This window comes from Protomyctophum parallelum (genome assembly GCF_964188405.1).
Source record: "Protomyctophum parallelum genome assembly, chromosome: 14".
Taxonomy (NCBI): domain Eukaryota; kingdom Metazoa; phylum Chordata; class Actinopteri; order Myctophiformes; family Myctophidae; genus Protomyctophum; species Protomyctophum parallelum.
The window spans coordinates 35,725,983-35,751,227 of NC_139709.1; the positions used below are offsets into that span (position 1 = coordinate 35,725,983).

Consider the following 25,245-nt stretch of genomic DNA (forward strand, 5'->3'; position numbering starts at 1 on the left):
TACAGGTTTAGGTGTGCTGCCCCGTGGGAGGTTAGGTTTAGGGTGAGGGTTTGAGATAGGTTGTAGTTGTAGGACTAATGACTGGTCTAACCAATGACTAGTCTAAACCAAAAAATGTCTAAACTAAGTACGTGTGTGTGTGTGTGTGTGTGTGTGTGTGTGTGTGTGTGTGTGTGTGTGTGTGTGTGTCTGTCTGTCTGTCTGTCTGTCTGTCTGTCTGTCTGTCTGTCTGTCTGTCTGTCTGTCTGTCTGTCTGTCTGTCTGTCTGTCTGTCTGTCTGTCTGTCTGTCTGTCTGTCTGTCTGTCTGTCTGTCTGTCTGTCTGTCTGTCTGTCTGTCTGTCTGTCTGTCTGTCTGTCTGTCTGTCTGTCTGTCTGTGCATGCGTGCGTGCGTGTGTATACATTTTGTTTCGATTTTATTGTTCCACTTTTGCTCTATCTATCTATCTATCTATCTCTATCTATCTATCTATCTATCTATCTATCTATCTATCTATCTATCTATCTATCTATCTATCTATCTATCTATCTATCTATCTATCTATCTATCTATCTATCTATCTATCTATCTATCACACTGACAGCAGCGTCTTTGTTAAACAGCTCTATATTTAAAAGCTGTCCAGGGGGTTTCCGACGCCCCATCGCTGCTTTTTGCATCTTCCCAGAATGTCCCAGGATCATCTTACAAAGACTGAACGGGGTATTTTTAGTCATGGAGGCATCACAGCCGCACCCCTTTGAATCACCCCCTGTCAGACCCCCCAACCAACCACCGACCATACCCCGCCGCCCTGAATCCTGAACCTTAATTTAACCCGGAGAGCATATTAAACTGACCCATACAGGTTCATATGTTGCCCTGTAGGAGTGAAATTAACACTCCAGATTTGTCTGTGCATGGGGGAGGGGAGGGGGGCGCTGGGAACCGGACCCCCAGCAGTGATCTAAAAAGGAGTAACGAGGAGCCTCCCCTCCCCTCTGCTCTCCTGTCCCAGACCTGAGTTGGGTCACCGCGGTTTAGGGACGTTCTCGCTCTCTTTCCCCAGGCTCTGAAAACCAACAACCTCCCCAAAATCCACGCTTCCTCCAGGCAACACAAAACTTCCAGGAAACTTTGGCTTGGGGCTTAAGAGTTCATTTGGGTTTTTCGCCAAGGTTCTGAAACGGTCCACTGAAGTGCAAGAACTAAAGGACAGAGAGAGTTCTGTCATCAGGTTGGGACCACACATCCAGGCAACCACATCTCCAGGAACTTCTGGTTTTGGGCCTCAAGGCAAGTGGAAGGAACGTCCGAGAGGAAGAGAAAGCCAGCCGGTAGGCCTGTTGCATTTATTACACAATTGCAGAATTATCTGCGATAACCATATTTTTTCCATTCATCCGTAGTAATTAATCTGTTGGAAGAATTGTACAAGCTCAGCTCACGGTGTGTCACATTGTGAGCTCAACTATTATTGAAAGCTTTTGAAAGTATTCAAGGTAAGCTACTGTAGTAGCTCTATATTTTGATTGTAATAATTGGTATAGATATATATGTTCTGTAACACATCTGTCTGTCACACATCTCGCCGTCTCTCCAGCTCTTTAATAACGAGAAAATAAATGTTCAGGTTTAATAGGATACCAATTTTACCAATCAGGAGAGAGAACTCATAGTCAAATTAGAAGTGCTGACACAAAGAAATAATTGGAACATAACACAATTATGAAATGGGTTCTCTCTCCTGACTGGATGAAATCTGCCTCATTGCTCTCGCTCTCTCTCTCTCTCTCTCTCTCTCTCTCTCTCTCTCTTATCTGTGGATTGATTTAATGTGGGGTCATGCCGAATTCCATAGTCGACATTGACTAACGACAACAATACTAATAGACATTACTGTGCACAATAGCCATGCAGTGGCAGTACATTTACGTAGAGATTATCCTACATTAGCCTTATAGTGGCTGTGATATTACGTCTTTCATGTATTCCATAGACTGTACACAGCCAAAGAACACACACACACACGCCCTCCCGGAGAGGGCAAGTCATGGCCTGTCAGTGGCCTTGTGGTTAGTGTGTCCACTCTGAGACTGGGAGGTTGGGTTCGATCCCCGTTTGGGTAGTATCTACCAACCAAATACTTTAAAACTGGGACCCAATGCCTCCCTGCTTGGCTCTCAGTATCAAGGGTGGGATTGGGGGTAAGTCCATGTGACTTACTAGCGTCATATCCAGTGGATGCACTTGTCAAGCTGCCTCACGCTACAGACATTTGACATGAGGGGACACCCGCGACGTCGCATGCCAACGGCTTGATTTACCATTCTGTCTCCACGGCATTGAATGGCGCCGAGTCAACATTTATGACATGTTGCTTTGGAGCTCGTAGGCCTACTGTAGATCAGCTTCTATCTTTTTGATAATTTCTTGAAAATCTTTTGTAATCTGGACTTTTGAATTCTAGAGTACTTTTTAAAAGCAATTACTTCATTACTTACCAACAGAGCAACGTTCTCTTGTAGTCATATTTGATCAGGATTATAGATACTTTGACTCAAGTACTGGGTTCTATATATCTCTCTATCTTTTCTAGCCCTATAGCCAGCGGGCCATCTCCGAACTACAGCTCCTATAGAACTTACCTTTCGCCTTCGAACCAGTGCGATGGAGAAGCTGCGCATGGCGGCCGGCCTCCAGGAGAAGCTGGAGATCTCGGCGTTGGAGGACGGAGCGGGGAACCCCATCAGCGCGCTCACCATCATGTCGCTGCTGGAGCGCGTGGCGGGAATCATCGACAGCGTGCAGAGCAGTCAGCAGCGCATGGAGGAGCGCCAGCAAGACCTGGAGAACAACATCAAAAACATCCAGGCAAGCTTACTACAGTAACTAAGCAAACAACCAAAGCTAGAAACTAATGAACCATGAATGAATGATTAAAGGGATACTTAACCCATTTTCAACTGTATCTTCATATAATTGGTATTATAACTTATAAGATGGTACTATTTCCGTTGTGATGTGTTGTGGATGAGCTATTTCCTCACCCTTTAACAAATCATGTTTCTGGATTGTCCAGAGTCCTCCTCTGAGACACAGAGTGAGTAGACTGAAATGGTGCCATCTTATAATGAGCATTTGTGAGGACCAATTATATGAAGATACGTAGTTTTAATACGTAGTTTAACAAAAAATATAAATAAAAATGAAGGCTTTACATAAAACTTTAAACTGAAACTGCATTGTTTTCAAAACTAACTACAGCTAGGTGCCTACCAATGATGTCATTGTTGGGGATTCCAAGCTAATACAGCCTTTCTCTTACAGTCTTACTGGAAAGTTAGCACAATGGAATAGAAGCCATTGTTCTATTTTCAACGTGCATCAATTAAAAAGTCAAATGTTTGGTATTATTGTTAATGGCATTTAATGTTTGTGTTGGCACCATTTGTTTTACATCACCATTACATCACCTAATCAACATGAGTTAGACTTTAATATATTAGCGCCCCTCACTTCACTCTGGTGTGATTTTTTTAACTCAAATCTTTGCTTCTGGGGGTCCCTGGAACAAAATATTTTGAGATGCATATTACGCTGGGGGTCCTCCTATCAGCACCACTGAGCAATATATTTTTATTTGTATTGTTTTTCTATCATGTCTTAATGTATTAACCCTTGCGTCTCCAGGGCGACGTGCTGAAGCTGGCCAAGGACCACGCGTCCACAGGCAGCACGGTGGACAAGCTGCTGCAGAAGACGCGCAAGGTGAGCGCCAACGTGAAGGAGGTGCGCGCACGCGTGGAGAGCCAGAACGTACGTGTCAAGAGGGTGGAGAGCACGCAGGACGAGCTGCTGACGCGAAACCGCTTCCGCGTGGTCATCTACCAGGTAACGTCCAGGGTTAGACTGTCCTACTGTAGCTACAAATGAAAGGTAGCTAGAGAGGTGAAAGACTCGCACACCACAAAACCATTTTTGATTTGATTTTATTCAAAACTAGCAGATCTACAAGCTCACCTACTATTTTCCTGGCACAAAACCTTTTCAGATGAGGCGTCGGCCTCCAAATACATCATCATTTTGGGGGTCGTTGACTAGAACAAGCTGAGAACTACTGGTTTAGAAGGCATTTATAGAATCTGTCTCGGTCTCAGTGCCATCATGACACTGACGATGGTCTTATTATGACCTTAATGTGTGAGCATACTGATTTAAAAAAGAAAGAAAGAAAATTGTCTCTGTCTAAGGAGTGATTTAAAAAAAGAAAATACGTATGTCATAACCTCTCTATCTACCATTAACCCTATACTGAGGTCCCCCAGGGCCCTGTATTTGGCCTACTCCTTTTTACTTTATACATCAAATCTCTTTGTAGGCAATCTACAAGATTGCACATTGGCTACTTTGGCTGCTTCAAGGTTTTTACTCGGAACAGAAAGGAAACAGGAGAAACTGTCAGTAATGAATTCCCAGGCTAACTAGATGTGTGGGTGGTTTCAAAGACAGGCATTGTTACCGTTGATTGGTGCATGTCTCTAATATATGCTTTTCCACTGTGTGTGAGCCTCGCCTACATAGTGAGAACAGAGAGACCTCATATAACTAATTTCATTAAGCCGGGAGCAGCAGTGAGGTGGTTTATATTAGACTGTGTAGGCACAAAGGTTTCTGCATGCTGTTTATGGGCTCTTATCGCCACCGCATAACGGCACTTCACAGGATCTTCTCGTCAACACAGCCAGCAGCCTTTGATCCTAATTGAACAACGACATCACACAGGTTCAGCTGCATGCAGCGGTGGAAATTAATTTCAACCAAGTACCGATATAATAATCATTATTATAATTCAGTCAGATACCCACGAATAGATTGACAACATTAATAACGCTTTATTTATAAAAAATGTGAGTTGAATTTGATCTTGGCGTTCAGGCTCGGCTATACATTTAGATACATCTATAACTCAGCAAGTAACATTTACTTTACTTGAGTATTTTCATTTTTCCAGCTTCCCTTCATAACTCCAAGACAAAGCTATGGAGAGACAGGAATATAGACGTCGTTTACCATTCAAGATTTACCGTCAAATGCATTTTGCATCTTGCATGACACAGCATGTACAAGCAAAATGACCGGGAATTTATTTCGGTGGAACGTGTGAGCGGACATCATCGACTGCATTTTTGTAACTTATGGAATATAAATATACTCAGGCATTTATGAGCATATAAAGGCCATCCCAGAGTCAAAACCATGAAAATTATAGTTGTTTTAATGTCCGAATGCAATGCATGTACGGAGAAACTGCTGCGCGGACGTGCTTACAGTAACATGGCATTACTGTAGTGTACACACACGTACACACACATGTACATGTGTGTGTATATGTATGTGTGTGTGTGTGTGTGTGTGTGTGTGTGTGTGTGTGTGTGTGTGTGTGTGTGTGTGTGTGTGTGTGTGTGTGTGTGTGTGTGTGTGTGTGTGTGTGTGTGTGTGTGTGTGTGTGTGTGTGTGTGTGCGCGTGTGTATGTGTGCGTGCACTGCGCGAGTGCGCGCACACATACACACGCGCATGCATGCATGTGTCAATGCATGGTAACCGTCGGGTGGAAATCTTGTATGCCAAAAAACTTTACTTTACAGGGAATGGATCCAATGTTAATACTTTTCATATTGGTTCAATATTTATAAAACGTATTCGTAACTGCTTTCAATCTGGCATCTCTAATTTGGGCATTTCATTATTGGCAAAAATTATCATGGCAAAGATTTTTCACACCCCATGGGTTGCCCAAATTATTTTTGGGGGGGGGGGGGTCCATTAGCTTAATTGCAAGTGCAACATTGTTTTCTCGCTCAATAGTAAACAAACCAAGGACTTTTAACACCTTTTTAATACCTCTTAAATTAAATAATTAAATTAAATGAGGCTGTGTCAAAAATAATGAACGAACTATACTATATAATTATATAAAAAAAGATGTCAAGCTTTCAAGATGTCAAAAACCAAAAAAAGAGACAACTCCTACAATTCCATGAGCCTGTCAAGGCGGCATTTCAAATATGATCATTTTGAGTTTGAGAACCGCTGATAGAGGGCATTCATCTTTATGAAAAGAAAAGAAGGGGGAGAAAAGGATGAAATATGGACATGCAAGGTTTATGCCCAACAGCGATGATATACTATACAGTATACACAGTATATTATATATACTGATGGATGACTAACAGGATATTATATATTAATGACATCGTTATCATTAATGTGTTCATCACGTTAATGTTGCACCTGGTAAAAGGTGGAGCTTATTTGTAATGACTTTGTGCTGCTGGGGAGCTTATAGTCTATAACACTATCCTTATTCATTAGTTGATGTATCATTTATATTAATAATCAAAATCTCCAAAGTAACTACAATGTGAGGTTGCAAAAATAATTGCAGTGGAGTGCCTCTGAGATTATAGAGAATTAAAATGTGTAAATATTCAAGTGAGTATAGGCCTATTGAAGTTGTTTGTTTGTTTGTTTTTTGTTTGTTTCCCAAGTAAAGTACTTAGTAAATGCACTTAGCCACTTAAACCCCAGCATTCATATTGTGGGAAATCTTTAGCAGAATTTTCAGCTGAAGTTTTCCCCACAATAACAAACAGAAAACACACTAGTATAGAGCCCTGAGGTACTCCAGTCAACCATAGAGGGTTTGAGTGTTTTTTTCTCTACACCAAATATCTAGTCAAACAGAGTCAGAGACTCAGCATGCTGGTATTGTGCACGTTGGCTCACTGGAAACAACGTGCTACGACTACGTGCAGGTCCATGTGGTTCCATTTGTACACTCTCAGAGTGATGTGGTTCAGAGTTCTCAGAGGTATGAGGAGCTATAAGCTAAATGTAATTTGTGAGCTCCACAGAGTACTGTGCTAAGGCATATGGTAGGCAGACATCCTAGTGTACAGTATCTCTCCACATCAACAGCACTATTCATTATAGTGTACACTACAGTATAGTGTATCTCTCCACATCAACAGCACTATTCATTCACTCAGTGTAATTGGAAGCAAGCTGTGTGTTTAAACTACTTCCAGCCTTCGAGGAGCAGTAAACACACTGCACTGCTGTGTGGAGCCAGCTGTCTGTCTCCATGGGAGAGAGAGAGATAGAGACAGAGAGACAGAGAGACAGAGAGACAGACAGACAGAGACAGACAGACAGACAGACAGAGGTTAATAGCATCCTTTCCTCTGAAGCCATTGGGGACACGATAAACTGCTGTCAGGAAATCAGGTTCCTGTGTGTGTGTGTGTGTGTGTGTGTGTGTGTGTGTGTGTGTGTGTGTGTGTGTGTGTGTGTGTGTGTGTGTGTGTGTGTGTGTGTGTGTGTGTGTGTGTGTGTGTGTGTGTGTGTGTGTGTGTGTGTGTGTGTGTGTGTGTGTGTGTGTGTGTGTGTGTGCATGTAGTTGGGGATAATAGAAAGACAGGGCTGTGGGGGATGCTGTCAATCATCCTGACCTGGTTCTAAAACCGCCTCCCAATGCAGTTTAGAGAGGATAAGGTCAAGTCATCACATTTTAGTTTTGTCACTGGTGGGGAGTTACAAACTGTTACTGTTCAGGAAATGGAACAACAAATCACCTGTGTTCCAAATAGATCTTAACCATACCCAAGATGCTCCCCCCCCCCCCCCCCCCAGAGAGACAAATCAGGAGAAAATTAGTTTTGTAATCGACCTTTCTCTGTCTGTAATTACTACCGACTTTTTTTTAGTACAATGTTCACCTAGTAGCGAAACGTGGGATGGCCTGTCTTCCTAAATTAAGCATCTTTGGACAGGCGGCGGTGGCTCAGGGGTAGAGTTGCCGGATGGTAACCGCAAGGTTGCCAGTTCGAACCCGGACTCCCCCAGAGTCAGTGTCGAAGTGTCCTTGAGCAAGACACTGAACCCCTAATTGCTCCTGATGTGCAGGTTGGTGCCTTGCATGGTTTCCGCCGACATCAGTGTATGAATGTGTGTGTGAATGGGTGAATGTAATGCACAATCTATGTAAAGCGCCTTGGATAAAGGTGCTATATAAATGCACCATTTACCATTCACCATTTTGATGAACGGAGTCACAACATTCATTTTTTGATTTCAGATTTATTTTTGGGCTTTTTTGCCTTTATTGACAAGACAGTAGGCTGACAGGAAATGGGGAGTGACACGCAGCAAAGGTCGTCGGGATTGGGATTCGGGAACCCGCTACATGCTGTCATCAGGCTGCATGGCCGCCTAGGTGCATGGACCACTGGGCCAGTGGCCCTAGGTGCATGGACCACTGGGCCAGTGGCCCTAGGTGCATGGACCACTGGGCCAGTGGCCCTAGGTGCATGGACCACTGGGCCAGTGACCCTAGGTGCATGGACCACTGGGCCAGAGGCCCTAGGTGCATGGACCGCTGGGCCAGTGACCCTAGGTGCATGGACCACTGGGCCAGGGGCCCTAGGTGCATGGACCACTGGGCCAGTGACCCTAGGTGCATGGACCACTGGGCCAGGGGCCCTAGGTGCATGGACCACTGGGCCAGTGGCCCTAGGTGCATGGACCACTGGGCCAGTGACCCTAGGTGCATGGACCACTGGGCCAGTGGCCCTAGGTGCATGGACCACTGGGCCAGTGACCCTAGGTGCATGGACCACTGGGCCAGTGGCCCTAGGTGCATGGACCACTGGGCCAGTGGCCCTAGGTGCATGGACCACTGGGCCAGTGGCCCTAGGTGCATGGACCACTGGGCCAGAGGCCCTATAGGTGCATGGACCACTGGGCCAGTGGCCCGTGCCAGTCACAACATTCTTGCATGGGCTAAATGTGTATATCTGGCATCTCAAATACAGCACGCAAACAGAGGCAAGTGTATTTGTAACACACTTTAACAATTCAAAGTGCTTCACTGAAGCCTTCAAATCTAGAGCAATGCTCACCACGTTGAGGCCATTTATAGTGTTAAACACTGCTCTGACACAGTACACTGCTGGAGCAATGGTGTGCCTGTGGCCCCTATAGGGTCTCATATACAGGACCTATGGGGGTCACTGGCCATTACTTTGACTATTGTCATCATGCCAGTCCCCTGAACAGTGTTTGTGATGTCCACGGTCTGCAGTCTGGTCGACCGAACCACCCCATAGGGTATTTTAATATATGCAGAATGCCCCATTAAGTGGGACATTCTGCATAATGAGTATTTTTTACTTTTGCTACTATTTTGATGCCAATACTTTTGTAATTGTCAAATTGTGAATACAGGCGTACAGTACTTCTTCCCCCTCGGAGGCTGACAGCGAGAGAGCGAGCAGAGACAGCGTTTAGTGTAGGGTTTCATAATTTCCACATTGACGGATGTGTGCTCCTGGTTATTCTGAGGGGCTGCGCCTCGCTCCGACATTCATGGCCTAATATAGACTCATCTCATGCTGCAGGCAGTGGCAGCCATGCAACCCTGCAAAACATGCAATACCACACAACGATAGTCCCACACACCCATTGATTGTTTCAATGTACAGATCATTTTTTGATGTTTATTTTTATTTATTTATTTATTTATTTATTTATTTATTTATTTATTTATTTATTTATTTATTTATTTATTTATTTATTTATTTATTTATTTATTTTATATTTTTTATAGAGGGACAGACAGTAGGCTGACAGGAAATGGGGGAGAGAGATGAGGGAGTGACATGCAGTAAAGGCCGTCGGGATCGGGAGTCGAACCCGTGGCACACTGCCAGACTCGGTGCTACCGGCCAAGGTGCCTGGACCGCTGAGCCACGGCCCAGGCCTAGGTTCTTAGTTTAACTGTGTTCCCAGTTTAGTGAGGCACACGGTCTCTCTGCATTCTATGTATGTTTACCTCGCTTTTTGTAATTCGCTCTTGATGAGAGCGTCCGCTAAATGCCTAAATTGTGTAAGTTGTTGAATCAGAATTAGATTCATTGTCACAGGTGCGCAAATCAGTTGGTGAAATTCGTTTCTCCATCATTTTTGTAGTTTGCAGGAAAGAAAGAGAAAAGGGGGGCAGAAAGCAAAGAGGAAAAAAATAGAAAAGGAAACATGTCAAAGACAGAAAATCTAATACATAATGTAAAAAGCAGCAGTTATGTACATGAGGTTAGACATGCGTTACTAAAGAGTGCCAACCTAATACATAATGTATATACACGTATAGTATAAAAAAGCAGCAGTTATGTACATGAGGTTAGACATGCGTTACTAAAGAGTGCCAACGCGTCGCTAGGGCCACATAGCAAGCAGGTGTGTACCATACCTGAGAACATCTTAGTTGTTAGCTTAGATTAATTACAGTTTAACCGCTCGAACCCCAGCATCCGTATTCTGGGCAAAACCTTAGCCAAAAGATTGCTGATCGACAAGGTCAGTTTGCAGCACGTTGTGAGCTTCTAGATTGGCTATTTTTGGCAAAGAGATGGCGATCCAAATACAGTTGTAACTCAAGTCGGTTTCTCTAAGAATAGAGGTTTAAAGTGGTTCATAACAGACCACCACAGTCCATTATACACTGGGTGTTAACAGGAAATAGATAAATCACTTATTTTGCAAGCAGAGGAAGGAGAAGTGGCTTCTGGTGACCAAAAAGGACATTGGAGGACAAAGCTTAGTTTTTGCTCCAATGTGACAGAACAGCAGGGGAGCTAGGGGACACACGGGCACCACAGGGGTCTCCGGCCAGATGCCACCATGTGGGCTGACCCCCCCCCTCCCACCACCACCCCGTACTTCAAATGTACGGTCATTAGAGTGGAAGTAACCAGCCTTCCCTCATGATGTTCTGTGACGCTTTTAGGTCTGACATTAGCCACTTAAATCCTAGCAGCGTATATACTGTATACAGATTCTGGGGGCGCACATCTGGCAATAATAGATGATCTACAAGCTATAAACCTGATTTCGGTAAACAGATCTGGTGTAGTGGGGACCCCCGGTCAACTAAGTATATAGGGCTTACATGGTTAAATCAGTGATTTTCTTCAATTTGTCATTACACTTTGTATAAAATGATTGATTTCATCTTTAAGTATAGCCATGTAATAAGTGAGCCTGGTCGCCAGAGATGTCACGAATGTTTCCGCAAAGCACACAAAGCGTTGCATTTCTTTAATCCCAACAATGCAGAAACTTACAATGGTAACGTTTCTCCTATATATTGGGTGGCAGCCTGATAATGAACAGAGAGGAGGTCATTATTGAGAAATAAAAGTTCCTCTGGCTGATTCACGACCCTGTCTCAATAATAACCCCCTCACTGTGCATTACCCTCAACTGAACTGAAGCCCACTTTAAAATGTCTTAGGGACACATCTCGCTCTTCCACAAAGTTCGCTGACCTCCTCCTCCTCTGCCTGCGTTTCCTTGCTCGCTTAGTGAGACGTTCAGACTGATTTTTTTGTCAACGTGTCACGCTCTGGGCCATTTCCCCGCTCAAAGGCTCTGAATAAGAACCTTGAGCGGCACCCCGTTCCCTGCTGGTGTAATTATGGTGTCATTCAGCAAGCCTTTCTGATGACTCCTGCTTTTGATTAATGAGCGTGCTCCTCGCCAGTGGCCGGGGTTTAATTAGAATGAATTGGCTTTGGAAACCAAAGTCACCTGCGGGACGTGGGAGGTGACTGTGGGCGTGTGCCCGTTGAGTGAGGGGAAAGGATTTTTGGCGAGGAGCAGAGCAAGTATTTTTTGTTGAAACAAAAGAACATGTGAAGCCCAAGTTATACGCTGTAGTATGATGGTGTAGTTTGCCAAAAAGATCAGATTTTGAAGTTGACTTTTTCTTTTATGCTTCTGTGTGTTATTAACCCGCATTAAGTTGCTATATCAGTGCTGCTCAAACGTTTTCATGGCAAGGACCCCCACAATTATATGTATTTGTTCCAGGACCCCCAGAAGCAAAGATTTTGGTTTAAAATGTTCACGGTAAAACCAATATTTATGGTTGAATGGGAAGCTGAAAAAGCCTTTGTTGATGATGAAGGCTGCTGATACAATCAGTGTTTTCTGGGGAAACTTTCAAAAAGCTTTTCTTTTTTCCCCCTTTTTTGTCTGCATCTGCATGAACTGTCACTGTATAACTAAACCCTACTGGAAACTTGTACTGCAATACCGGTTCCGTTGGTCGATTTGACCGTGCAAGTAAAAATCTGTAATCAGATAACAGACTTTTAATATTGCACATTCACACAATCCCTTAATTAGTTATGAATCCTTTCTGTGAAATGAGGGTATTTGTATACCTGCAGGCCCTGTGCCTCTGCACATACTGAATATAAAGTAAGAGGATCCTGTTCTATCTTATGCATTAGGATGTTCTTACTGTATCAACTCCCAGTAGTGAACTGTATAAATAGCTCCAACTGATGCCATGTCCACGGTCTCACATGTATTCACAAGCAGGAAGCTGGATGGAATATCACATGTCTAGCACAGGGGTTCCTGAACCTTTCCCCGCACGCCAAGGGCCCCCGAATAGCCAGAGGCTCTGGCTCAGCTTGTCAAAAGACAATATATAGTGTTCAGAGTTAAGAGCCGATGTTCATAGCAGAAATAGTCCATACAACACCATTTCCACTTATTATCCACTTAAGAAGAATGTTATATACTGTAGCATCCCTAATTTGTGGTGAACAATCAGTGAAAATAGATGATCTATAAGCTCACAACACAAAGACATTTGGTCAACGTGTCGTGAACTTATAGATCTGCAATGTTCAGCAAAGAGATGTTGAATATTGTGGAAACGTATATATTATTCTTGAAACATTAAAGTGAAATATTTCAGATTTAGTTTAGTTTTGTTTTGCTTTGTTTTAATCTTGATGATGATGAGGACAGTACAGTACTACAGTAGTATCTCAATACACCTCAAAAGTTGGTAGCTACAGTATGTATAATCACGTTTTTTTGGAGGGTCTAGATAATTAATTTAACTGAGTCTCCTCTCCCTGTCTCTCCAAAAAAAATACTTTCAGTTTGGGATACCAATTTTATCCATTGAGAGAGAAACGGATATGGTAAATTAAAATGATGACAAAATATATATATATAATAAAAAACAATAGCAGACTAAATTGGAACTGGAACATTATATATAGTGTATTAGATCATGTAAGATCTGATTGGATGAAGCTGAAAAGGAAAGGCAATTATCTGCTATTCAGTATTCATATAGAGTGTATAGAATTAAACTCACGTGTCCTTTGTCTCGCAGGGCGACGCGCAGATCCCCTCCGTGACCGTCAACAAGGTGCCTAAAGGCGTGGGCCTGGCTGGCGTGGAGGTGGAGGCCGACACCTACGCCGCCCCTCCCGACCTCTCCTCGGACGAGGAGTACCTGGCCGTGGAGGAGCCGGACGCCACGCGCGGCGCCCGCATGAAGAAGTCCATGATGAAGTCAACCGAGGGCCTGAGGTCCGCCTTCTCCAAGGAGAACATGGCCAAGACCCGGGGCAACTTGGGGAACAAGATGCACAACCTGGGAGAGAAGGTGCACACATGTCTGTTATATTTAAGCAATATTACACGAGAGGGTGTGCGTTACTGCAAGAACGAGCCGAAGCGAGTTCCGTAAGCAGCGCAGAAGTGCCATTAATGACAGTAACGCACACCCTTGATTATACAGTTAGCCAAAAAAAATCGACATTTTTGAATGACAGATGAAGCCACTACGACCACAAATGTCCCAAGAAACTAGCTAGCCTAGCCACCGAGTCTGCTGCGCTCTAGGAGAACAACATGGCTGGTGTTCCGTGATGCTGGTTTGAAGCTCGGCTAGAAGGCTGTTTCAACCAATCATTGCTTCCTCGAAACGACCTGTTGTATAATAGATTGTTGTCAGCTGGAAACCTCACTTGACCAAAACTGTTACTTTTCAGGATTCAAATTCTAAAGTAGCAAAAATAGCATTGTATCACAATGCTATTTTAGATGTTGTTTAGACCGGTGGTTCTCAAAGTGCTATACATTTAGCTAATATAGAATCACAATAAGGTTTTCAGCTATTCAAAGATCAATCTACAATCTCACAATGTGACATGTTGTGAACTTTTGAAATATATATTATATATATTTTTGTAATCATTTAAAAACGATTTAACACAAATATTCTTTTATCGAGGACACTGGCACAAAATCTTTACAGATACATATCAATTTGGGGGTCCTTGGCAAACCACCGGTTTAGATAGATGCTAGGTTCATTGTTATGTGACTATTTACCGTGTTGTTTATTGCCTAGAGTTGCTGATGCTGACATGCCTGACTCTGCTTATGCTGATGTCACACGTGTAAAAACATCCGCTAAAATGTCTCAATTGAAAATTGCAAGGTGGTGCCACCAGAGAAGAGGGAGAAGATGCACGCAGCGAGCACCAGGCTGAAGGAGAACATAGCGAAGCACGCTCCCACCAAGGAGACCTTCCACATCAAGCTGAAGAAGGAGCGCACCGTCGCCGAGGGCCAGGAGGGCGCCGAGGGCCTGGAGGGCGCCGAGGAGGAGGCGGCGGCCAAGGAGGGCGGGGCCAAGGGGAGGAAGAGCCCCGCCGTGGCCAACACCGAGGTGGCAGAGAGGGAGGGGCCCGTGGAGGAGGCAGGAGCCACCCGGATAGCAGAGGAGGAAGGAAAGGAGTAAAGGAGGTATTGGGGAGGGAAGGCGGAAAAGTCGGAGGACACGACCCAGTGAGAGATCTGAAGAGTTGGGGGGAGTGTTTGGATGAGGGAGCTTGTAATGCCCGGGATGAAGAGAGAGCTAGAGAGAGAGAGAGTGGGGGGTGTCTGTGATTGGTCAACATCAACGATGGCCATTTTTACTTTTACAGACAAAATGTGTTCAAATGGAACATAACGACACTGAGCCTTTACATCACCTGTCTGAGTGCGTCACGGATGTGACGGCTTGTGAGTTTGTAATTCTGCACATTTTCAGCATATGACACATAAATTAGGTATTATATGTTACAGACGGATGTGTGAGTTACATGGACTGACATTAGAGGATGTTCAAAGTTTCAACTTTGGATTTTCAGTGCTTAGAACTGGTACTCAAACAAACACACAACATGAAAAACAAACTTACAGAACAATCCATGCGAAACTAAGGAAAGTCTAAGAATTCACAAAGAACGACAATGAAGACTTTGCACAATCAACAGGCTCACCTTTCGGACCCCAAGTCCTCCTAACTACTGAAACGTGATTGTAAAGGGTTTACTTATTAGTGAATAAAAATTGTAAGTAAGCTGCTCGGATTTGTTTGCACAAGGTGGCCAGAGGCAATACAGCCATTTTGACATGAAATAGTTTGGTAAACACCATCTGTTCTGTGAAAAAGGTCTGTTCAGCATGAGATACAAGAAGTGGTGTGAAATGGTGTGAAAAGAGAATAAACAGGAAAGGAAACGATACTGAATGTACTGTAATGAAATCAACTAAAGCGATGGCAATTTATAATGGGATCTGCATGTACTGTATATGATATCGATCTTAGATCGAATGTATAATGTTGTACATAATGGAACATTACAGCAAATTTTCACTTTGGCAGATTTTTGGGTTGTGTAGTTACTTTGTTATATTAGTTATATTGGTGGGTTATTTTCAAATCTCTGCTGATTAGAAATGGATATTAAAAAATGTCCGCATTGATTTACACACTGTAGCACAGTATTAAAGTCACACTTTTAGCATATAAACAAACGCAAGCGGATATATAAGTTAAATTCATGTTGATTTTTCTATTTGAAGACACAGATCTTTCAAATTGTCAAATCAACATGAGGCATTTGTATTAAATTATATTTACTGTAATAAAGTATGCTGTGTCAACTTACACAGTGCTATCCATTTCTAATAAAGTTACATAAGATAACATTACTCAAACTTCTACCAAAGTCTAATTTTACTTTTAAACAAACAAAATTTTCATTTTGGTCAGCACCACAGACCTCAGCTGGTATCTGAGATGTCTGATAGAAAAAGAGAAAATATTCAAAGGTAGAATGAAATAGTAGTCATTCAAATGTGCTCACAGACAGACTGGGTTCTGTAGTCTAATATGAGAGAGAGGAGATGGTGTTAAGGGGATTCTTCTAATGAGTGGTATAATTAGCGTAGTTAATGATCATGTTTAATGAAGCGTGGTTAATGGCACATGCTTAGTGGCAGAACAAAAGGATTTGCATGTGCTTTCCCTTTTGGTAGCAGCTTTTTAGGCAGAGGTTTTTAATAATTGTATCAAAGTTGTTTGAGTGGGTATATGCAAGGCTTATTTCAGCCTCAATGCACAGTAGAAATCTTAATCTGCACAGTAGAAATCTGAATCGGAGAGTATGCAAATGTAATGAAATTGACCCATAAGGGTCCATTTGGTTACATTTGAACACTCTTAAATGTACAAATGAATTAATACTAAGGATTTACTGTGTGTGTGTGTGTGTGTGTGTGTGTGTGTGTGTGTGTGTGTGTGTGTGTGTGTGTGTGTGTGTGTGTGTGTGTGTGTGTGTGTGTGTGTGTGTGTGTGTGTGTGTGTGTGTGTGCCGTGATAGTATGCGTATGTGTGTGAAATAAATATTATAGACACTAGTGCGACCGTGAGATTATCTATTATATCGTCACGGTTGGACAGAAACCTTGGATCTCCATAATTCTATTGTATTTATTTATTCATGTTTTTCCTGTAATTTAATGCCCTGCTTTGTACTTAGTACTTGTATAATATAGCTACTACCGTATAAGTACAGTGGCAGTAGCAAAATAGTTTGGATTTGTGTTGATGAAAAGTAACAATTGAATCCATTGGAACACATTGGAACACATATTATTTGTTCCTGAAAATTTACAATTTTGGACATACAAGGTTTCCATGCGACAGCAACGATATGCTCTTTTTTTTTCTCCTCCAAAAAGCATATAGGATTCATGAGCATCTAGGTTGTGTTGGACATAAGATTAATGCGTTTTGAAACTAGTACTCCTATATAATGCAATATTCTGTACCGTACTGTATGTGCCCTTTGCTGCTTAAAAATTCATAGATATTATTTTTTTCAGTTTTTCCCCCCCGTTGGTACGGTTCACAGCCGCTCAGACCTTTTGCGGAGGTAAAGTGTATTACAGGCAATCTTCACAGTAATGTGACTATAGGTCTGGGCCCTGAGAGAAGCACTGCTATCCAATACAACAACTGAACCGTGGTTATTGGACGCTGTTTGGTATGGGATATGAATGCGCATAATACATTCTGTATTGACACTAATACAGGAATATGTAATGTACATACATTGTGTTGTGCATGAGATTGTAGCTTGCAAGGAAAAGCTGTTGTTTTTTGGGGGGTGAAATGTGCGATTCTGAACTGCATAATATGCTTTAGGCCCAGAACAATTAAATATGTGCTTGAAGTTTTAATTTAGTGTTTTAAGCTCATCTATTTGGCATGTATAAGCAGATATTAATCATGTGTTTTTTGATAATAAATAATAAAGGTCTTTTGAATTCTTTATTAAATCTATTAACTATTATTACCCCTGTGTGTGTGTGTGTGTGTGTGTGTGTGTGTGTGTGTGTGTGTGTGTGTGTGTGTGTGTGTGTGTGTGTGTGTGTGTGTGTGCGTGTGCGTGTGCACAAAAGGTCATCCAAAAGAGTCCACTAGAAAAAATAATTAAAGCTCAGAGTTCAAACACGTACGGAGATGATTATTATTAATGATTATTACCTGAATAGGATCACAGGGGGGGGCACATTTGCATATTCATCCCAGCATACTAAATGAGGGCAAAGATAGAGGAGCACCATAAAGCTTCTATAGGGAGAGAGAAATGCTTCACATGTGGGCCTACATTATTGAACAGAGATTATTATTTCTTCCCCGGCTTCTTCTTTTAACCACACAAAGGGGAACGTGGAAGGACTTTAATTTAAGTCAGTGTACTTAAATGGACTTGAAAGGGTCCATTTGTACAACCTCAGAGTAAGACGAACAGGATTCTACAGTTTTAAGGTGTGGCGGTGACCTCCTCGTCCCACAGTGTGCCTTTAATACCAGCATGTCATCCCATTATGGACACATATTGTCATCTTCAGATGGACATTAACGTAGAGAGAAACGCAGACGTAGACAGACACCACCGAGTCACCTGACTGACTCAGCATACTGTCCTGCTCTGTCTAACATCAATTAAATGTCATCTCAATCAATCAATCTCACTCTCTCTGCCTCTCCCTTTTGTGGTAAATCTATATAGTGACATACACACACAGACACACGCACAGACACGCACGCACGCAGCAGCCAGATACAACGTGCATGGACGGCAAAGCATCGTTACATACAGTACAGCTGACATGTCGGACACAGGGCAGCAGACATCAATCATGGATAAAGGAAACAACGCCTCCTCCAAATTGAGTAGCTTCCTGTAATGGCTGAAACTGAGCAGTACCTCGCTAACTGCTTGGCTTTCCTTTTGGAAAGGCCGGCCATTTGTAAGCCTCTCACAACCAACTTATGCACATGCCCTAGGCTGCCAAAGATAAAAACTAAAAGTTTACATCTGTAGCCTAGCTGTGAGATGGTCTGCACTAGCTGCTGATACTTCAGCACTTTGGTTAGTAAGCTTCTTCCAGGCTATAGTCAAAGGTACAGCCGACCTCGGGAATGAACACCTCTATGGTTTAAATTGACATCATTGACATTGACATCAGGGGTGTTATGCTGAAATGTTAGAGAACACAGAATCATCATTACACAGGTTAAACATGTCATCCTCGGCTTCACAGTAGAGTGCTTATAAAGCATGATGGAGGACCTGAAAATGGAAGAGATGTCTTTCGATATCAAATCCACTATTCTGCCATGCCTACTTATGTAGAGGCCCCTGTAAACATGGCAACCATTTAAGATGTGGGACATGGTTTCAGCTATTTGTTCATGGTCATGATGAATACAGTGAGGAGTATGATTGCCTGGAAACCAGATGGAGAGATTAAGTTTAGAAGGTAGAACCTGTAATCTTGCTTTCAAAGTAAAAACAACAATGCATCATCAATGGATTTTTTTTTAACACAGAGTGAGAGACAGAATGGTCTGCAGCAGGAAGACATGCAGTCTTTCCTTGTAATCTCAACTCAGTCCAATGTTGTCGCTGCCTTTGTTGTTGTGCCCATAGGAGGCGACCTCAGGCATTAGTCAGTGGAAGTTGATGCGCCGTTCCACACAGTCATAGTTGCTCTGACAGAGATACTGGGGTCAGATATAACATTCTCTGAGGCAGCCACTGCCTCAGAGTTAGACACACTCCAGGGTAACGTCAGCTCAGCAGCACATGTCATTTAGGTCTGGCCAGTCCGACCACACACCAAAGCCAGGAGAGCGACTGTCCAGCTTTCCATTGCCACTCGCCAGGGGGACCTTGCCAAAAAAAGATAAACAAAAGATATGCAAAGACCAGGGCTGTTTTGATGAGCCAATGGTGATTGTATAGCTTGCCTGCTCTTTGTTTCAGATCAAAAGGACAGTCTGATGGTGTGGAGAGATTGGTCCAGAGTTAAAAACAACCAGAAAGAGTAAATGACATAAATATTAAAAGAAAGACAGTACAGAAAAAGTTCAGAGTATGCTCCCACCTACTGTAACCAATTGCACATAACAGCAGATATCAGGAAGCTATCAAAAAAAGCTATTAAATAAAAAATCCCCCAAAATTATATCCTTACATTTGGACTCATTGAGCAGCTATATGTGCTCCGCCTGTGTGCAGTAACTTCCATGTTGTTGTTAAATATTTTTTTACATTTAATGTTTTACAATGTGTGATTTATTGTTTTTGTCATATTCTTAGTTTCAATATTTAGTATTTTATTATATTTTAATCGATATTTTGATAAATTTCGATCGGGGCACATTGTATGCATTGCTATCAGAACCTGCACCGAGACCCGGGCCTCTAGTCTCCGTAACCGGACTTAAGTGTTACATTCTGTACTTGGAAGGTGTTTCTGTCTTCACCAAAAATAGCCGATCAACAAAATCACAACGAGTTGTAGACAGTGTCGTAAAGTAACTAGTTACTATTTTCATGAGTGTTTATTTATAATGGTAGACTAGCTGGGTTGGGATCGAGTTGCTTTGCTTCTGATCCGGATCTAGATAATGGTTCAAAGTGGTTTACGCTCCATATTTGCCCTTCATCTCTTCCACCAAGGCGATGTACTCCTTCATGGCGTCCTCTTGGCTCTTTCCTTTCTGCGTCTGCCAGGCGTCCCACTTGGCCTTGCCAGTGAAGTCCAGCATGCCGGGGCGCACCGTGTTAACATCTCCCACCGTGGCCTGTTTGAACGCAGCATAGATCCTCAGTCTCTCCTCGTCCGCCGGCTGAGTCTTCAGCTGCTTCACGTCGTCGGCTGCCGTGTCAAATCTAGCCTTAGTGTCGGCCATGATAACTGATCCTTAAGAGTTAACTTAGTCTACTATTCAGAAGACAGAACACTGGAAGCTTTTTAGGGGTCCACTAATCAAAAGACAGAAGTGGAAGGTGTTCAGGTCTCTCGGTTGTCTGTCTAATACTGGTCTCTGTGGCGCTGATCTCACAAATTAATAAACGTGTCCCTCTGGAGATAGACGGATGGCAGTATTTATTCCACACACTTCTGCCGCATGGAGACGTCATGTGTCGTCATCACATATGCCTGGTTCATAACATGACCTTAGAATATGACCTTAAAACAGGGATTCTCTAATATCTAAGGAATATCTAAGTGGGGTGTGAGAGGGAGGGTGACTGATTTAAGCAGTCACACCTGGCCTGAGTCAAACTAGAACTGGACTCAGAGCTGGGTGTGGCTGCGCACCTGTTGTGCATGGACTTGATCAAGGCACAACAGGTTAAATCAGTCATCTCCACAAACACTGGAAAGAGAGCCTCTGTCCGGACAGTGGAGAGCCATCCGCTCTCCTGTGTAAACTATTATTGTGATGCTTTCAAATTGTTATACCCTTGACTTGGAGGAATAAAGCGACAAACTTAAGGAAGCTGCCTTGTCTTGTGTCGTTCCTTGCCCTGGGTAGTGACGAGTCGGTCACAGGGGGAAATTATTAATATCCAGTCAGGGGTGAAGTGTAATAGGATGATTCAGAATAACAGCAGTCAGAGTATCAGCATTTACAGTAACAGAGCTCAGAACACTCCTGATCCACAATTATATGAGGCATATGAGGTGCCATTGTTCCAGAACCCATTGAACCCGAATCATGACCACAAAACATTTGATTCTGTAAAAATAACAATAATGAAAACATTTAATTATATAATTAATTTTTTTGCTGTTTTTATTTTTTTATATATATTTTTGAGGGGCGCTAGCCCCTCCAATATACAGGTTTAATGTTTGTCTTTAGTTCAATGTTTGTTTTGTAAACACCATTGACAATGAAGGCACGTCATAATGTGCCTCATTATGTCATATTGTCTCTTTATTGTCAATGGCGTTTAAGGTCTGTTTTACATCACCATTACATCACCATATCAACATGAGTTAGACTTTCATATATTAGTGCCCCTCACTTAACACGGGTGTGAACCCTTTTTTCAGAGAATCAAATGTTTTATGTTCATGATTCACCAGGATCCTGAATGGCTTGATTTAGACTTAAATTATTTGATAAATGCGACCTGCTATTGCAATTAAGCCCATATATGGAGGTCCCTGATGTCATCAATATTTACATTCTCAACAGGCCCGGCCCTACCTGGGCCCTCATCAAACCCTGTACACTTTAGACACTGCCCCCGTTAGATCTCCTATGGAGCTGACCTGTTCTGACATTCCATATGTTGATCTGACCTCATCAAACCCTGTACACTCAAGACACGCTCCATATGTGCAGTACAGAATTAATTCCATATGTTGATCTGACCCCACATGCGTGCACGCGACCTCGCCCTTCAGGGTGAGGCCCTCAGGCGTCTTACTGGTATTATGTTATATTATCATGAAGTATTTGTGGGCTCACTTGCAATATCCTCACGCCGACCCACAGGTTGAGAACCGCTGGCTTGGCTTAGCCAAAAAGAAAATATGCTTATTTTAAAGTCATCCTATTAAGGTGTTCACCGTGACGCTGGCCACGATGATGCCCATGATGAAGGCGGCGGCATTGGCCTGTCCCAGCATGTTGGACAGGACCAGGAAGCTCACTCCCAGGAAGACCGCCATGCCCGTGGTCTTCCTCGCTAGGATCTCCTCGGGCAAGTTGGCCACCACGATGCCCATCAGGAAGATGGTGGCCTCCGGCCACGCATAGCCCCACTCGCCCATGAGCTTCAGGATCAGGAAACTGACGCCCACCAGGGCGAAGGCGTGTGCCATCCTGCTGGGCAGCAGCCGGACACCCAGCAGGAAGATGGCGGCCTCCAGCCACGAGTAGCCTAGCACGAGGACGCTGACCGTCAGGAAGACGGCCAGGGCCGCGACGACACCGACCCAGCGCACAATCCACCCACAAAAGTACATGCTCGCCCGTCGAAGCTTGCGGGAAAACAAATTTCACCTTACCACAACTGTAAACGACTAAACGTGCAACGTGACAATGAAGTTGATTTCGACTGTCTCACCTCCGTCTGCCTGCCTGTCTGTTTCTCTGATACCCGCCTGCCTGCCTGCCTGCCTGCCTGCCTGCCTGCCTGCCTGTCTGTCTGTCTGTCTGTCTGTCTGTCTGTCTGTCTGTCTGTCTGTCTGTCTGTCTGTCTGTCTGTCTGTCTGTCCGTCCGTCTTCCTGTCGGAACAGGCCGCCTCACAGGATTACCTTTCTGTACGTACTGTAATATCGCAGCAGGGGGGGAAATCTTCTGCTGTGTCCTCAATGGCAGCCTGAGTTTACATCGACATGCCTCTATGTGTTGTGAAGTGAAGTGATGTTTCGCCTGCTAATGGCCACTGAATGCTTCGTGTAGCGTCTTCTTTCCTCCCTCCTTTGAAGTCGACACACAGATCGAATCAAAATCTTGTGGGGGCACACGTTGAGAGGATGTGAACGACCCGTTGAAAACACGCTGCTTAGATATCCGCCGGCGTTTGTCCTGTGATGTCAGACAGACATAATGTCTATAGTTCTATGGCCAGACCATTTTCTGAGGGGTTCTATAGCTCTTCGCAATGCATGGCTTTCCAAAATTACGTCATGTGGCAGCCTAGTCTGTGGACTTTTAATGTTTGTTTAGAGCCTAATTAAAAATAACCAGTCACCAACCAAGTCTATGGACTTTAATGTTTGTTTAGGGCAGTAAATGACAATGCAAGATGTCATCTATAAATACTGCCCTTGCTGCGTCCCTCACTTCACACAAGTGTGATTTTTGAGTTCAGCTTTAAGCACTGCCTATGGTTTTAGAGTTGCACTGCACTTCATGGTGCACCACTTTTTCCCCAATCTACACCAATCTTCATCATCACAACATGCCACAACATAATGCTTTGTGTGCATGGAGTTGCTATTTTTGGCAAATGTTCCCCCCAGAAGGAGGATGCTGCTGCTGCAGGCCGTTCAAGTTGTCAATTTCAATCAGTTCTTTCCAGCCCCTTATAAAAGCTTTGCATAAAATGTATTACTTTTACGTTAATCTGTTCAAAGATTAAGGTCCGAACTTGGCGCAGTCTCAGTTTCAATTAGCCCTGGTCCAGTGCTTGCGAGTCTAAGCACTGGACCAGGGCTAAGTTTCAATCTGAGAACAAATGGAACCAAATGCACCCAAAAGATCTTCACGAAATTATTATTTTGTTTTCGTTCCGATTTTCTGGTTTGACCTTCATGAGGTTGCGATGAGTTTCTGCCATGCATCAGTGCGTGACGCATGGCCTGCACATGGAAATAATGTGGATGGCATGCTTTGATGCATCTCTGCGTGAGTGTTCAGCTGCTGTCTCTCTTCAATGGAGGCTTTCTTTAGAGCCCTGATCATGACAAACAAATGGACGCACAAGGGGTAATTTGGTTACAGCTGTACCAAATGGAGCCTTAATGTAACACCAAGAGTCTGTACTGTATCGTCGCTGACACATGTCTACAATAACCGTATGCAGGCAGCATAATAATTCAATTTCTGTTGCAATCAACTGGTGTCTGGTGTGGTGGCGGACAGTAAAATGCAGCTCAAAGTGCTTTACAGAGCAATAAAGAAAAGGAAAAGAAAAACAAGCTCTGTCAGTAAGAAAATTGTTAATCAGATGGATAGGGGACTTATTTCAGTGTTAACCTATAATATTTAATAAATATATAATGTAAACATATGCTGGGCCCCAGCAGTTCAGATAGTCCATAGGAGTCAATTCAATTCAATTCAATTCAAAGTGCTTTATTGGCATGAGAAAACATACGTTTACATTGCCAAAGCAGAAAGAACAATACAACAATACAGCAATACAATCAAAACGAAAATGATGTACATTTGAAGGTCAGAATCTTCAATAGATCAAATACTATGTAACAAGGTCACTCGATGCAGGTATAGTGCAGGAATATACACAATGATTAGTCTTTAGGGTGGTTGTGTTCCATTTGATATCCTTCTCCTATCACAGCAACTCACAAATCTTGCTGCTGTGTTTGCACATTGTTGTACTTCGCCCAGCAGATATGGGAGTTTTTTGTCATTGGTCATGTTTTCAAAATCTCTGTGTGTGGTTGTAATCTGTGGGAAGTATGTGTCTCTGATGTCTTGGTACAATGGACAGATGGTTAGGAAGTGTAGCTCGGTTTCCACTTAATTTTGTGTGCAGTGGGTGCATAGTCTGTCTTCTCTCGGGATACAGGTCTGCCTATGACGGCCTTTCTCGATCGCGAGACTGTGCTCACTGAGTCTGTACCTAGTTAAGATTTTTCTTTGTTTTGGGTCGGTCACGGTGCTCAGGTATTCTGCCACTGTGTATTCTCTGTTTAGGGCCAGATAGCATTCTAGTTTACTCTGTTTTTGTGTTGCTTCTTTCCAATGTGTCAGATAGTTTTCCTTTTGCTGTTTTATAATTTGGTTTAGTCCAATGGGTTTTCTATCTCGTGGCTCTGTTTGTGTTTGTGCCCGGAGTTCCATGCAGGGCCAGATGGCTGAGGGGGCATCTCTCTAGAGTTTCACTGTGTGTGAGTGCCTTGTTATGGAGTGCATCTAGGTCACTTTCCTTTAGGTGGTTGTAGAACTTAAGTGCTCTCTTTTTTATTTTGATTATGAGTG

At 43.2% G+C, this 25,245-nt stretch overlaps 2 protein-coding genes across 2 annotated transcripts; one reads left to right on the forward strand and one right to left on the reverse strand.

Annotated features, from left to right (window-relative positions):
* Positions 1–997: 997 nt before the first annotated feature.
* Positions 998–15,596, forward strand: cavin4a (caveolae associated protein 4a). Its single transcript, XM_083782354.1, has 5 exons — positions 998–1,316; positions 2,579–2,853; positions 3,673–3,873; positions 13,242–13,517; positions 14,358–15,596. The coding sequence occupies exons 2-5, from the start codon at positions 2,650–2,652 to the stop codon at positions 14,658–14,660; spliced, it is 984 nt and encodes a 327-aa protein (XP_083638480.1). The 5' UTR covers positions 998–1,316; positions 2,579–2,649; the 3' UTR covers positions 14,661–15,596.
* An 846-nt stretch (positions 15,597–16,442) lies between these two features.
* LOC310870961 (acyl-CoA-binding protein-like) lies at positions 16,443–21,274 on the reverse strand. The gene has a single exon (XM_083782360.1). It carries the CDS (start codon positions 20,460–20,462, stop codon positions 20,193–20,195), a length of 270 nt encoding a protein of 89 aa, XP_083638486.1. The 5' UTR covers positions 20,463–21,274; the 3' UTR covers positions 16,443–20,192.
* Positions 21,275–25,245: the final 3,971 nt, after the last annotated feature.